Raw genomic sequence first — 16,436 nt, 5'->3', positions numbered from 1 at the left:
TTATCACTTTATAGTTATTTTTCACATTTTAATATACTTAAAAGTTTCTGATGCCTGTTCCCCAGCCTCAATCTTACTAAATCAATGACACAGAACAAACTCAAGTACCCCAATCTTTCTGTCCAGCACTCAAGTTCACAACCTCTTAAGGCTATTTTTGCTTAACTACAAAGGGTGTGGGGTGACAGCCAGTTCCAGTGAGAAAACAGCCAAGCAGGGGAATACACAGGAATACACAGGAAATGCATTGGTTAATATCTAGGTGGAAGTTTTTCTAGCAATCTTTCAGTTCTTACTGAGAAATGTATTCCTCATCTCAGGGTTTTTCTTCCCCAAGACAGCAGGAGCGGAGATGCTGTCTGAACTCTGGTTTTCCAAAATCATAACCTAGAGAGAAACTATCTGTGATACCTTCATCTAGGGAGTCTTTCACCTCCCTGCAGGGTGAGAGCCTGTCACCTGTTCTGACTCACTGCTGACCTTCCTTGTCCCTGTCTAATGATTCGGGTGTGCCATGTTTTCTTGTTGCTCTCTGAGCTGGCCCTACTCTTCCTGCCAAATTATCTGCATTTGAAGGTGTGTTTCCCTTATCAGTTCTCTAATGAGCAATTGTTATTTTGTGGAATAGCTTGATTTATTCCTGTCTCCCTCTCTTCCCTTACTTTGAGCAAGGGTAAAGCTTCAAACCACAACCCAAAATATGAGGCTAGAATTACCTTTTCAACAGAAAATGTCCCCAGTTCCACCATAGACCTCCATCCCTATATGGGTACCTTCCTGTAGCTCATTTCAGTTCATGTGTCCCTGAGTAGCATCTGTGGCTAACCAGATCTGTTCTTGGTTTGTCCCTGATGTCTGATTTCCAAAGCAGAAATCAGCGGGTAGAGCCCAGAACCTCCCAAACATCAAAAGAGAAAGGGGAAACAATATGACCCTGTTTCTGGACCACAGACATGCCCTAAGAAAGCCTTATGTTGACTCTACCACTCCTTTCCCTCAAGAGAGTGTCCCAAACACGTTTTGCAGGGTTTGGATAAATCTACATTTGAGGGTCCACCTTGAAGTGGTTGGCCATGGTTTTAGATTTCTATACTCCTGCTAGGTACTTCCTACTGCAGGCAACCCCGAGGTCTCATCCCCATTTGAGTGAATTCCAGTAAGTTCTCTCAGACAAGTTCTGCCTGTGATTACCGTTAAAACAGATTGGAACAAAAGGGACGAAGTGATCAGGTACCTTAAGCACATTCTCTGTGTTCTAGTGTTAGTGTCTAAATCATGCTGACATTGTGCTAAGCAGCTTGTGGCTTTGAATAGACTTCAGGTAAGCTGCTTGTGGGAAGGGCCTTCTCTTGTAGGCAGCAAGCGTATTTCTCATATTGGAACGTGACATCTTTAATGTAGGCCTAAAGAAGCAATTCTGGGCAGATTACATCCCTTCTCTACCCAGTGACCCAGTCACCATGTAATACTGTAAAAAATAAGAGCAAAATTCATGAGTCAGTTGCAGGGGTTGGGCAGTGACTTACCAGCACTAGTCCCCTGTCAACAAGCTGTTCACTCTAATCTGCCATATTATTTTTGAGGCAGACCAACTCTGATAGAGACCTTCTTTCTCTCCCCCTGTAGCACCTCTCTGGCCTCTTCCACCCTTAATGAAAGTGTCTTATTTACTGGTTTTGAGTTTTAAGTCTCTGCTTCACATACATGAGAGACCCAATTTTTCTGGCATCTCCAGCCCTGAACTTTGTGCCATTGATTGTTTTAAACTGTTTGTTATGGTTCCAGTTCTGCTGTCAGCTAGAAGATAGCTCTATATCTTGACCGCAAAGAATAAGTTTCTTCCCATCTCTATGTACCATTGCCTAGCAATCAAGTGTCCATGCCTAATCATTGTAGAGGGTCGGGAGGGCATGCCTGGCTCTGGTCCACGGGTAACATTTTATTGGCAGGACAACCCAGGCTGCCCCAAATTCAGTTATTAATTTTTTAGACAATCCCTACAATGTACTATGGGCATTCAGCCCATTATTGTATCAGCTTATAAGGAAATTCTCAGCAGTTTATGTTCAGTTTCAACAAGGTAAGTGGATCATGTTTTCCTTTTATGGCCCAACCGTACACAATTATGGCCATTCCTTTTTTTCTGGTGGGCCCACACATGTTAAGGCAGGTTGTTAACAAGCAAAGGATCAATGAGAGTCTCTACTCCAGAAAGCTTGGGTTAATGGATCCCCTCCCCCACCCCGATCTCTCCAGTCCTCTATCTCTCTCCTGCTTGGAGGATGCCTATTTCTGCCTCTCCATCCTGTGCAGTGTGAGTTGCTTCTCTGACTACCTTTTCTGTCCTTAGTCTTGTGTAGTCTTTGGGATTAGAGAGACCACTGTTTACTGCCTGTGAGTATATCTCACTGGCATTAGACTGGTTTCTTTGAGTCTCTGGGCTTCAGTAAGAGCTGCGGAGAGGAAAATGGTAGAATGAGTGAAAAAACAAAGGTGGGAATTGCACAGAAAGCAGAATAATACTTTGACCCTACCATATGCCATATTGAATTAGAATCTTTCAGTCTGGTTGTGAATTATTTAAACAGCATTGTTTTGGCAGTTTAATTATGAAAATAATAGCTCAAGATCTGTCACCTCAGTGGCTAAGGTGAGGAGGAGGGAACAGTCACATCGAGACAACTGGAAACATCAAGGGGAGAATCATGTATTATCAATGACAGACATACAGGCTTTTAAAATGAAAGTAGTACTGTTTTCTCTAGATTTGTTCCATAGACTACCATTCAACTGTACAAGGTAATGGGTTTGGCCAGATGCTTTCCAATTAAATTGGTACAATTTGTCTCTTACAAATGATAATGTCTGACTTCGAATCTCCATTCAGATTCTGAGCTCTAAACTTTACAAATATATGGTCCTCAAAACAACTCTGTGAGTTAGTGTATTTTATCTTGGTCAGTGTAGGACTTCTTTTTTACGGAGTAGGGAATTGAGCTTTAATTTTGCATGGATCACACAGCTTTTAAGTGGTGGGATTCAAACTGAGGTCTTACTGACCCCATAACTCCTGCTCCTAACCCCACATCACACCTTCACTATAGAACTATCTGTAGGAAAAAAGAGTCCAAGCTGACTCTGACAAAACCCTGGCATCACCACATCTTGAGTGTGAGCTTGGCTTGAGGACACAGGATGTACCAAAGCAGAGAGCATGCTGAGATGCCTTCCTGGATTGGAGAGATGTTCTGGAGCTGGCAGACCCTTGAGGAATTAAGATAACAGTTCTTCTTTTGTGTATGTGCACATTTATGTGTGGAAGAATTGTCCCAGCAAAGGGGTGACTGATTTTCTTCTTTTATTTTTCCCTTTGAAATATTTTAATTCTTTATTTTTGGATATGTAATAATATATTTACATGAATAAAACACCAGATGATATAGGGCTTCCTTCCACCCCTTCAGCCAGTTTGTACCTCATTCTCTTTCTCATGGATATCTTTTCAGAGTTCCTTTTATGCTAATAAAAATAAATATAAATTTATACTCTTCTTCCCTCTTTTTCTATATAAAACGTATTTATATAAAAATTCTGTACCTTCCTTTGCTTTTTTCACATAGAGATTTATCTTGGATACCTTTCCATATCAGCACATAGACAGCTTCCTCATTCTTTTTTACAATGGCATACTATTTCATGGTGTTAGATGTATTATCATTTATTAACCAGTCCTCTTTTAATAGACATTTGGCTTGTTTCCAGTCTTTTGCTCTCACCAGCTGATGCAATGAATAACCTTGGATATATGTCATTCTTCATATGTGCATGTACAAGAGTATAAGTTTCTAGAAGTGGGATTGCTGTGTTAAAAAAAATATGCCTTTATAGCTTTGACTGATAATGCCAAATCACCCTCACTTAGGGTTGTACTAATTTGCTCTCACACCAGCAATGTATCAGTTTATTACAGTCCTGCCAACAAAGTTAACACATTTTTGGATTTTGGCCCATCTGATAAAAATGTTTGGACTTTGGCCTATCCAATGCAATAAAATATTGTAGGTTTCTTACTATGATTAAAGTTAAGTAACTTTTTATGTTTTAAGAGCCATTTGCATTTCCTTTTATACAGAAATTTGCTCATCTTTTTTCCTTCTTGGTTTACAAGTTTTATCAGTTTCTAAGAACTCTCTCTATATTAGGAAGAATAACAATTGTCTATGACATAGATTGAACATATTTTTTCCTATTTGTCATTCGGCTTTTTTTTCTCCTTGATGTTCATGTGATTAAAGTTGTTAGTCATCTCTTATATCTAATCAAGCTTAAGTCAAAGGCCCTTTCCACTCTAAGGTTATGAAAGTGTTCTCCCGAGTTGCCATCCAGTACTTTCGTGGCTCTATTATTTTGTTTAATTTTTAAAAAATGATTTATTTATTTGTTTGTTTATTTATTTTTAGAGAGAGGGGAAAGGAGAAAGAGAGGGAAACATCACTGTGTGATTGCCTCTCACTTGCACCCCCAGCTGGGGACCTGATGTACAACTTAGTTATGTGCCCTGACTGGGAATCGAACCAGCGACACTTGGCTCTCAGGTCAACGCTCAATCCATTGAGCCACAGCAGCCAGGGCTTATTTTGTTTAAATTTTTGATCTGCTTGGTGTTTATCTTGGTTTGTAGTATAATGTTTGGATCCAACTTTTTTTTTTCCAGAAGGCTGTCCAGTTGTACGACACCATCTATTAAAAAGCAGTAATTTAGTGCCCACTGGTTTGAGATGCCACCTTTATCACTGTCATATACATGTATGTGTGTGTGTGTGCACGTAAAATATAAACATGACTTTTATTTTAGAATGCTGGAAGAAAGACTCAATTTTCCTATCCTAGATCTAAAGAATTTCTTTTTATTGTGATAAAATATGCGTAATGTAAAGTGTACCTTTCACGTATTTTTAAGTAATGAAGTTCAGCGACATTAAGTACATTTGCATTCTTGTGCAACTGTCTCCACCATCTGTCTCCAGAACTTTTTCATCTTCCCACCACATGACTTGGAATCAAATATACTGCTTATTTTATGATACACTATCCACTTGTAAGGTGTGTGCTGATTTCAGAGATGTTAAAATGTGGGAAAGTGCATATCTTAGAGTTTATGGAACACAGTTTAAATTCTCAAATGTATTTGGTCTATTTCTTGCTATTCTGTTGTATTTCTTTGGTTTGCCTCTTCATGAGCCAGTGTCACACTCTTTTAATTATTGGAGATTTAGAGTATATTTTAATGTATAATACAGCTAGTTTTTCCTCACTGGTCTTTTTCCAGCTATTCTCGTCTATTTGTTCAGATAAACTAGGCAGCTTCCTCTTGGCTCTTATAAATCTTCTTTCCCTCCCTCTTTCTACCTCTATTCCATTTAAATTGTAAAAACTTGCATATAGAAGACCTCCTTCTTATGCCTGAAGATCAGCTATAAGTCTGGATCAGAGTAACTTCTCTGAAACTTTATGTATTTTCCAGACTTTCTTCTTCTGGGTTTTTACTTCAGCATTGCCATGGGAGGAACAGTCCATTCCTGATTTACATTGCTGTATAAAAGGGAGGTGCTGCCATGAAAGTTCATATATTTACTCCTTTTGTATCTTGTACATAGAATGTCAGCCTTTTTCAGCAAAGTAAGCATTGTTTTTACAGCGTTGAAAAAACTTCAATGTTTGCAACTGCATCAGAGTTTCATGTGGTTCACTAATGCATTTACCCTCACTAAAAGTTTGTTGCTTTGCCAGTTATTCCTATTAAATTTTTAGCATTTTTAATATTGTATTACTAGAAACTTGGCTTTATTTGCATTCATAGATCATAATGCATTTCTTTCTTTCTTTTTCATTTTACTGAAGAGCCTATTGTAAGAGCCAGTAAATCCAGTGGAAAATGGCCTTCAGTGATCTTACTTCAAGGACTGTGCGTCTTTATGGTAATTGGATCAAGGATGCTGGTAAGTAACCATATTTTCTAATTGAGGTTCATCCTTCCTTTTATGTCAGAGTCCTATATTTAATAGGATTTCACTGAATCAGAATGAGAGACTTTGCAGCTTAAGACTCCCTCAAGGACACCCAAAATATTATTTTTATTACTAATTAGTAAAGAAGTGTCAGGGGTTTCATTATAAATATGTGCAATGATAGAACTACACAGATGTTCGTTGTGATGTATATAATAGTGAAAATAGTTTTAATATTGAGTGAGGAGAATTGGTTAGTAAATGACAGCACATTCCAGCTGAGAAACCATTAAAAGTGATTTTGGAGGCACAGTGCTCTTAGATGTGATTCTGCCCTAATGCTCCTCCTAAGGGAGATAACAGATATTGCCACCAATGGCTCTGTGCAGGATGGCTCTTGAACAGCAAGTGCTGCATCCTGCCCCCTGCCCCAGTGGTGTATCAGAATGGGCAGGGTGTGTTTCCTAGGGTAACCCCTGAGTGCTTCTGAAATGCCTGCCTTCTCCCCTTACCCTTTAAAAAAAAAATCAATGTTACAGAAAAAACATTTAATCCCACAGCAAGAAATTTAAAAATACATTAAATGAAAGCAGGTTATAAAGCACTACATGTATTTTTTATGGGGGTTAGAAGTTATCTCTGTGTGGTAGAATTATCAGTAACTTCTTATTTACTTATCTATGTCTATCTAGATTTCCTTAAATTGCTAAACATGTGTTGCTTTTATAACTATTACAAACCATTCTAAAAATATAACAAAGGTAAAATTTTTAAAAATAGATAGTGAAGCTTTGTAGAGCTGAGATGGACCTAGATATCATCATAGGTAACTCCTTATCTCAGAGTTGAAAAAACTGAGGCCCAGAGATGGGGCTTTGCCAACATCATGGTTCGTTGTTGGCAGAAAGAATTAGAACCTATGTTTTCTGATTAGGATTAGTATTCTGGTATTTCCCATTTGAATTATTTCACACATGTTCACTGCCATCACTTAAATTCTTGCTTGTCAACCAGAAATTGCGTGCTCACCATATTCAGGAGGAAGAAGTGCCATCTCTTGGTACCTGCCAAAATTAGCATTATATCCCAATTAACATTAATTTCAGCCACTATACACTGTTTCATATTTGCCATCATTTTCAGTAGACTGCTGAAGACCAATTTTATTTCACTAAAAAAGGTCCCGGCAGTTTTACCTCTGAAGAATAGCAAGGATCTAAAAAAGATCCCATAAATAGAGGTACTTCACGCTGGGACGGAAATGAAAAGTGATTATTTTCAAATTTCCTTCTATTTTTTTTTTTAAAGTTTTTTCAATTTAGATAATGATGCAGAGAATACATAGATTTCTTTAGAGGTCATTCTTCTCTGCAGGTTTGTAGTAGTTATAAATTCAGTATTTAAATACTATATTTCATTTTCTTCTAAAATTTTTTATTTCTATTCATTTATTGTTAAAAATATTAATGTTTTAATTGCTTTTCAAAGTAGAGGTGTACCTTGCTACTTTAATTCCCTTAATTTGAACTTGGGAATGAAGTAGATGTGGGTACTTTTTTTGGAATAGACCTTTTAGAAGAACAGAGCCCTTGCTATTCAATTCTTGCTATTCACTATTCCAAATGCAGGAACCCAAGAAATTCAGATAATCAATATACTAACTCAAGAGCCAAATCAATTTAAATGATGATGAATATCTATATATTGCTAGAAGTATAAAATACTTAAAAATGAACTATGTCTAAATTCCACTGCTACTTGTATCCATGGATCAACTCCTTCCTTTTTATTAGGAATGCTTACATTTAAAAGCTGAATAATATTAGAAAAAGGTATGACCAAGGGTTAGGGGTGGTTCTGGGGAGACAAGGAGAGCCCTGGCCACAGTGTTGCAAACAGCACAGGAAGGATGAGAGGACGAGGCAGGCAGTGCGACACAACTGACTGAAGTTGGGCTAACTTGAAGTCTTGAGAGAGGAGGGAAGGTATGGAATATGTAAGTTCCGACACTACTGTGTACTAGCTAGATTATTTTGAACCAATGACTTATTGTCTGTGAGTCTCAGTTTCTTTGTTAGCAAAACAGAGATGAGACTGGTACCTACCATCTACCAGATAATTTACGTGGAAGTGCTCTGTCATTTGGGAAGTTTCCCAGTACAAGTGGGGGTGGTGGTGACAGATGATTGATAGAACATTTTCATCTTAAAATACTTTCAATATAGCATATCACCTTTTTAAAAAATGTCTTCACATTTTTTCCCCTGTGTTGAGATTTACTTCTTTGTAAGGACATGTTCAAGTAAGAGAAGAGAGGGTTTTTGCTTCTGCTTAGTGCGGTATTGATTCCTGAAAGCCATTAGGAATCGTTTCTGGCTATCTTAGTTCAGTTTTACTTTGCTTACCCTGGGAAGTTCTAAGCACCTGATCTAGGGCCAAGAATTTCAAGTGTGTTCTTGGCTTTGGCCCTAATCCTGAGTCGCCTTCAGGAAACTTACTGGTATTCTTTGGTTTTCTGATTGCTGGAAAAGTTGTGGTCGTACATAGTTATTTCATGTGGAAAATTCCATAGCTATGGAATTTAAAAATGGTTTAATTAATACTTTCACTATAAGAGGATTTATTTTGATTATTAGATATGAAGTGTCAAATTTTGAAATAATTATATAATTAATGTTTTTTAATGTTTATAAAGTAACTTTCCTTGTATTTGGATGGTAATAACTTTTCAGACTTAGTTGTGATCTTTTTGCAAGAAGATAGGGTCTGAGTAAGAGTGTTGCCATTCTGAAGCTTTGGTACTGCACAAAATACTGAGGTACATGTTTGCTCTTTCTTCCAGCTTCTCCATTTTTTTGGTGCTTGGAATTTTAAAGGTTGTACTCTTTGAGCTAGTACATGCTACTTAAGAAGAGAACACTGCCTTACAAGTAGTTGATGGACAAGTTCATTAATATTCCCCTGTACTCTCTCTATGGGACACACTTAGAAAAGAACAATCAGGCTAGTAATAAGTCAGATGTTTGGTAATCACTGAGGTATGGCCTCTCAGACAGCCTGCCTTCTTCGCATTCCTGCTTCCATCTTGGTTCTACTCATGACACTTAAATTCAGCCTTTTGTGTCTGGGGGAGACAGAGCTCACCTCACCCCCAAACACTTTGTAATTTGTGAAATCATAGATTGAGTCAGGATTAACTTTAAATGAGCATCCTCCTTCAACCACCACCCCTAGCAAGTCACCATTCACACCTGATGTCAACTTTTCATCACGGGGAACCTGCTGTCTCACTTAGAAAATATAAAGACTCTGAATTTGTTCTACTCAGTATAGAGAGCTAATTTAAGTAGAGGAGTCACCTGAGCAGAGCTGTACTTGTAGGAATTTGGCATTTGTATGGGAAACCGATGTAGCTGATTGGGTCGGGAGACAGGGAAGCCACATAAAAGACTACTGCGGGGCACGTAGTGAGGGACTCTGAGGCCCTGAACGTAGGAGAAAGCAGCTTGCCAAACTGCTGGCTCTCAATTCTGACAGTTCATCATGGGCAGTTTTTTCTTTTTTTTTCTTCAAAATATGGATGCCTGAGACCCATATGGATCAGAATATGGAGTCTGATTCAGTTGGATCAGGGACATTTTTTTGGCCATTTGACTTTTAAACACTCCAGAGGTGATTCTGCTGTGCTGTCAGAATTGATACCCTGCTGTCATAATAGTAGCAACACTGACTAAGCACTTAGGCTGTGCTGGGCTCGTTACAGGCAGTAACTCAATCCTCTATGAGATACATGCTGTTTTATTTTATTTTTCAATTACATTTTACATTCAATATTATTTTGTATTTCAGGTGTACAGTATAGTGGTTAGTCATTTATGTACTTTACAAAGTGCTACCCCTTGATATTTCCAGTACCTACCTGGCACCATACACAGTTATTACAATATTGACTATATTCCTTGTGCTGTATTTTACTAATTTGTACTTATTAATCCCTTCACCTTTTTCACCTAGTCCCCCACGCTCCTCCCCTCTATACATGCTGTTTTATGCCCAGTTGACAGATGAGAAAACTGAGCAAAAAGACTTTGTCAATGGCCCTAAGTCACATAACAAATCAGTCAGAGTCAGAATCAACTCCAGAGCTTTGCTAAAATAGGATTTAAAAGCTTAGTGTTTTGTTTTATTATTTGCTTTAAAATAACAGGATATCAGATTAACTAGCTTTTCCCTAAGGATATAATGATTTTTTTAAAAAAGCTCTGTAGAACTTGAAAGTCACACACAGAGTTTTTTAAAAGGTGTGTCCTTAAAATGTTAAATTTTAGGAAAAAGTTATTTATTTTAAGATTATTTTCTTCTACTTCCTGAGCCAGCCCAGCATGCTTTTCCGGACTTATTTTGTTTCTACTGTTACCAGCAGAATAACAGAAAGATGATGTCATTTGAATGTCTCCCCCTCTGCTGAGTCGTGAAAGAATAAAATAAAATATATCTCTAATTCAGTAATTCCTTTACTGACACTTAAACAATAACAACAACTAGTTTTTAGTCATACATGTGATGTCTTTTAATAACAGAAACATTAGAAAAAAATAAAAAGAATTTGTACTGTCACCATCCAAAGGTGATAATGTTAATTAACATCCTTGCACAGGTCTTTTTTTGGTACTAGTTTTAATCCCTTATTTCAATGGAGATGAAAACTAGCTATATTAATATGGCTTGTGATATTCATGTATTTAAGGTTTGGATTACTCATTGACAGAATAAATGCATTAAACTTTGTTCAGTTCTAATTCTGTCCCATGGTTCCCAGTTGTGTGACAACTTTTATTTACTGAGACTTTCCTGGTGAGGTATGGACCTGTGGCTAGAGGTCCCTGTGGCCTTATTCCCACCCCGCCCTGTTAATTGACTGAGAGAGAGAGAAAGACTTTGGTTCGTTGTTCCACTTATTTATGCATTCTTTGTATGTGCCCTGACCAAGGATCAAACCCACAACCTTGGCATATTGAGATGACACTCTGACCAACTGAGCTACTTGGCCAGGGCCCTTGTGGCCTTCTTAATATCACATGGCACACAGATGTGTCGGGAAACTTGTGAAAGAAGGAAGCTAATAGAAGCAATAAAAGACTTCAGTGACATGTTCTTGGATAGCTGATTTCAAAGCTTTTCCCAATTTAAACTGTGATAATCTTAATTTTAAAATATTTTTAAGTTTGAGAACTTTGTATTTTTATGAATGTCAATAAAGTTCTATTGAGTTTCTGTTTGAGTAGGAAGTCAGACTTGAAGGGCATTCAGAGTCTTTCAGTAATTGGCTACATCATTAGCAATTTAAGCGAGCAAGGGCTATATTCCCTCTATCTCTCTTTGCCAACTGATAAACGGGATGGTGTTTGGCAACCGAAGGTTAGTCAAGACTCAATACTGAGTCCGGTGCACATGAAAACCTATCCATACTTATTTTATTATAATGCTCCAGCATCACAAGACAATTTGGTAAAGTTACCCCCAAACAATTAAGATTATAGAGTTAATCACATTTCACCTTGAGTGGCAATTTTCAATTCATCTTACTCTCCTGGCCTGGAACTAGCAGTGATCAGGTGACTTTCTTTTTACACAGTTGTAAGGCTATTAGTTTTTTTTTTTTTTTTTTTTTGCTCAAAATATCAGATTTGAACTCTTAGAATCCCCACTTTAAGATACTGAGATGCTAAGGCTGCTTTCAATTTTATGATTCTGATACAATATATATGGAAATGTCACAGTTTTCTTGGGGAAGGAAGAATATTGGAAAACAGAAAACACAAACATTTTTGTATATAGATGAATGTCTGAATGGGGGAATTCTAAAATGTTACTAGTGGCTATAGATGGATGGTATCTTCTGTCTTCCAGATTTACTCTGCATGCTGTGCTGGGTTCTGGGAGAATGTCCAGTATGAACTGTATCCATGGACTTGCTCCTTGCCCTTTGGTTTTTGGTTGAGTTCACCCAATGGAGACCTCAGGAAACTGGAGAGAGGGAGGAGGGCAGTGTTCGGGTATCAGTTTCCCTAACCCCTTACTTGCAGACTTGCCTTGTGCTGGCTGAATCCCTCAGCTGAGGGTCACAGCTCTTCTCCAGAGGGCTTCTTCATACAACTCTCTCCTGTGTGCTGGTAACCACTACCACTCTTTGCCCTTAGATGCCTAGAGTGCTGACAGCCTCAGTTTCTAACCCCCACACTATCCCTGAAGATTTCCCTTTACCCTTCCTGAAGATAGTAGTGATAATTGCCCAAATAGTCCACTGTCAATGATAGAGTTTAGGTGCTCACTTCAAGAAATGCTGGGGGACTTCCGGCCAAGATGGAGACTTAGACAGACATGCTGTGTCTCCCTCCACAACTAAGAAGGAAACAGCTACCTCAAAACTAGAAACAACCAGAAGTTCCAGAAAATCAAGCTGCATGGAAGTCCAACAAACAAAGATATAAAGAAGAAATACTCATCCAGACAGGTAGGAGGGGTGGAGCCAGGACAGAGAGGACATGGTGTGGTGGCAGCAGCGGCGGCAGCAGTGGCAGGCCGGTGGAAAGCACAGTCACACATTTAAAAAAGTCGGGAGGGACACCTAGGGAGTGCTACCAGCACCAGACCAGAATCTGCTGCTCATGGTCCCTGCACCAGGGAAAATAAAGCCTCATTGCTTTTGACTGTGCAAACCAGTGGGGGTTGGGGCAGAGGAGAAACTGCCAGTGTCTCAGCAGAGACCGCTTGTTTAAAGGGACACCACGGTTCTAAAACATCCACAGACACACCCACTCTGGGAATGACAGCCAGGGCAACAGCTAGAGAGGTGCCAGTCCCATACAAAGTGGGAGAAGTGCCTGGAAAATGGGCAAGTGCTGAGGGAGTGGCATTGTTCCCTCTCAGACCTCTCTCCCACATACAGTGCCACAATGTGGTGAAATGGGTCACCCTGCACTGACGAATACCTAAGGATCTGCCCCTTACAATGTAACAGGAGTGGCAGATCTACCTAAGACACAGAGGCAAACAAACATAGGATTGTGTCAAGATGAGGAAACAGAGAAGTATGGCCCAAAAGAGGAAACGGATCAAGGTTCCAGTGGGAGAACTAAGTGATGAGGAGATAGTCAACCTAACAGACACAAAGTCAAAAACACTGGTGATAAAGATGCACAGGCTTGACAGATATGCTTAAGTACAGCAAATGCATAAGGGAAGATGTGAAGGCTATGCTAAATGAAACAAAGGAAAATCCACAGAAAACCAATGGTGAAGGGAAGAAAACCAAGGTTCAAATCAATGATTTGGAATGTAAGGAAGAAAAAAGCAGTCAACCAGTGCAGAATGAGGAAACAAGAATTGAAAAAAATGAGAGGTTTAGGAACCTCTGGGACAATTTTAAACGTGCCAACATCTGAACCATAGGGGTGCCAGAAGGAAAAGAGGAAGAGCAAATAATTGAAAATGTATATGATAAAATAATGAAGGAAAACTCTCCAAATTTGGTGAAGGAAATAGATATACAAGTCCAGGAAGCACAGAGAGTCCCAAACAAGCTAGACCCAAAAAAGACCACACCAAGACACATCATAATTAAAATGCCAAAGGCTAAAGATAGAGAATCTTAAAAGCATCAAGAGAAAAGCAGAGAGTTGCTTACAAAGGAGTTCCCATAAGACTGTCAGCTGATTTCTCAAAAGGAACTTTGCAGGCAAGAAGGGACTGGCAAGAAGTATTCAAGGTGATGAAAAGCAAGGACTTAAACCAAGATTACTCTATCCAGCAAAGCTATCATGTAGAATGGAAGGGCAGATAAAGTGCTTCTCAGACAAGGTAAAGCTAAAGGAGTTCATCATCACCAAGCTATTATTATTTGAAATGTCAAAAGGTCTTACTTAAGAAAAAAATCAAAATTATGAACATTAAAATGACAACAAACTCACAACTATCAACAACTGAATCTAAAAAATAAAAACAAAATCCAACTAAGCAAACCAGAATAGGAACAGAATCATAGGTATGGGGATCATTTGGAGGGTTATCAGCTGGGAGGGGGAAAGGGGATAAATGGGGAAGTGGTGCAGAGATTAAGAAGCATAATTGTTTGATACAAAATGGAGGGAAGTTAAGAATAATATAGGAAAGGTGAAGCCAAAGAACGTACATGCATGACCCATGGACATGAAATAAGGGGGCTGGGATTGCTTGAGGGAAGTGGGGTACTGGCCTGAGGGGAACAAAGGAAAGAAAAAATTAGGACTACTATAACAACATAATCAATAAAATATATTAAAAAACAAACAAAACTATTTTCCAAAATACGCAATGAATTCTTAAAACTCAACAATAAAAAAACTAACAGCCTGATTACAAAATTGACCAAAGATTGTAACAGACATCTCACTGAAGAAGATACACAGACCAGAAGTAAACATGTGAAAAAACGTTCAACATCATATTTCATAAGTGAATTGCAAATGAAGCAACAATGTGTTACCACTACACAGCTATTAGAATGACCAAAATTGAGAACACTGACAACAACAAATGCAGGTGAGGATGTGCAGCAATGAGAACTCCTATTCATCACTGATGAGACTGCAAAATGGTACAGCTACTTTAGGAAACAGATTAGTGGTTTCTTATAAAACTAAACACACCCTTACAATATAACCCAGCAATACTGCTCCTTGATATTTACCCAAATGAACTGAAAACTACATCCATACAAAAACCTGCACGTAGATGTTTTTGTGCAAGACACTGCAACTCTAGTCATAACTACCAAGACTTGGAAGCAACCAAGATGCCCTTCAGTAGGTGAGTGGATAAATAAACTGTGGTACATCCAGACAATAGAATATTACTCAACACTAAAAAAGAGGTATCAAGCCATGGAAAGACATGGGGAAGCTTAAATGTATAAGAAACCAGTCTGAAGGCTATATACTATCTGAATCCAACTACATGACACTCTAGAAAAAGGTATAAACTCTGGAGACAGACAAAAGATCAGTGGTTGCCAGGGGTTGGGGTGAGGGAAGGATGAATAGGCAGAGCACAGAGGATTTTAGGGCAATGAAACTATTCTGTATGATATTACAATGCTGAATTCATGTATTATAGATTTGTCAAAATCCATAAAATATACAATACCAAACTGTACCTTAATGAAAACTTTGGACTTTGGGTGTTAATGATGTGTCAGTGTAGGTCCACTGATTATAACAGATGCATCATTGTGGTGTGAGATTTTTAGGGAAGGTCGTGCATGTGTGGGGACAGGGTTATATGGGAACTCTGTCCTTTCCTCTCAATTTTCCTGTGAACCTTGAGCTATTCTAAAAATTAAAGGTCATTTATTTACAAAAAGAAAGAAAGAAAGAAAGAAATGCTGGTTACTGTCAGTTATCTCTTGGCTAAGTGGATGTGTACTCACATCTTTTTTTTCTCTTAGATCCAAGAGTTGAAGACTGGCTCCTCATGTCCTCGCCTCTGCCACAAACCATCATCTTGGGACTCTATGTCTATTTTGTCACTTCTCTGGGGCCAAAACTCATGGAAAATCGAAAGCCCTTTGAACTCAAGAAAGCGATGATAACATACAATTTTTTCATAGTACTCTTTTCTGTGTATATGTGTTATGAGGCAAGTGTCTTTAGTATTCCTAAGGGGAGAATTTTGCAAGAGTCTTCCTGTTTTATGTTTCTTGTTATGACTGTAAAACTCTTCAAGATTTAAGGAATTTTAGAAACTTAGCTCCCTATGCAGGGATTTGCCTCAAAGTTGTTAGGTATAGACCAGATATTAAACTCTTTAGAGGATCTGTGTATAATTTACTCAGAGGTAGTATGAAAAATTAACATTACGTCAGGGGACTTGTACATACTTAGCCTTAATAGATGATCAGATTGATCCATAAAAGTTTTAAGGAAACATACTTGGAGAAATTAAGTAACTTACTCAAAGTAGCATAGCTGGTAAGTGAAGGACTGGTATTTGAATACAGATCTGACATCAGAGCTCATCCTGACTCTAATGGGATGTCATCATCAGGGCAGGACTCTAGTTTCTGCGTGTTCTGATAGCTCTGGTGGTGGACTGTTTTGGTTTAGTTTAGCTGGGCATTGGAGCAATAGAGAACTTAAACTCACACAAAGCAGTAGGGAAAGGAGCTTGTTCCTTAACTGTCGGTAAGAGAGATGGGGATCTTTTAGAACCCATAAGCAGACTCATGGATTCACTTTCTTTCCATCTGCTATTAACATGCCTCAACCACCCTACTTATCTGCTTTTCTGAGATTCCTTTTTGTTGTTTCCCCCAACACTGGTCAGCTTCCTCTGTATCATAGACTGTGCTTCCTCTTCCTGGGATACAGAAGAGTCCATCATGGCCCCCTG

The 16,436-nt window shown here is 38.6% G+C and overlaps 1 protein-coding gene across 6 annotated transcripts in view; it reads left to right on the top strand.

Moving 5' to 3' along the window:
* Positions 1-16,436, top strand: part of ELOVL7 (ELOVL fatty acid elongase 7) — an 82,677-nt gene that overhangs the window by 52,608 nt on the left and 13,633 nt on the right. For 3 of the 6 annotated variants that reach the window (XM_090276288.1, XM_090276289.1, XM_090276290.1), the window contains 2 exons: positions 5,902-5,999; positions 15,493-15,683. In XM_090276288.1, the coding sequence (XP_090132414.1) occupies positions 5,936-5,999; positions 15,493-15,683 (255 nt within the window). In that variant the 5' untranslated portion in view covers positions 5,902-5,935. The remainder of the gene's footprint in view (positions 1-5,901; positions 6,000-15,492; positions 15,684-16,436) is intronic. The other 3 variants (XM_090276292.1, XM_090276293.1, XM_090276291.1) reach the window with 1 other exon arrangement.

Source organism: Furipterus horrens, unplaced genomic scaffold (genome assembly GCF_987537825.1).
Source record: "Furipterus horrens unplaced genomic scaffold, mFurHor1.1.pri manual_scaffold_5, whole genome shotgun sequence".
NCBI classification, from domain to species: Eukaryota; Metazoa; Chordata; class Mammalia; order Chiroptera; family Furipteridae; genus Furipterus; species Furipterus horrens.
The sequence above is the reverse complement of the archived record's forward strand: the minus strand, read 5'-3'. Positions and strand labels throughout refer to the sequence as shown.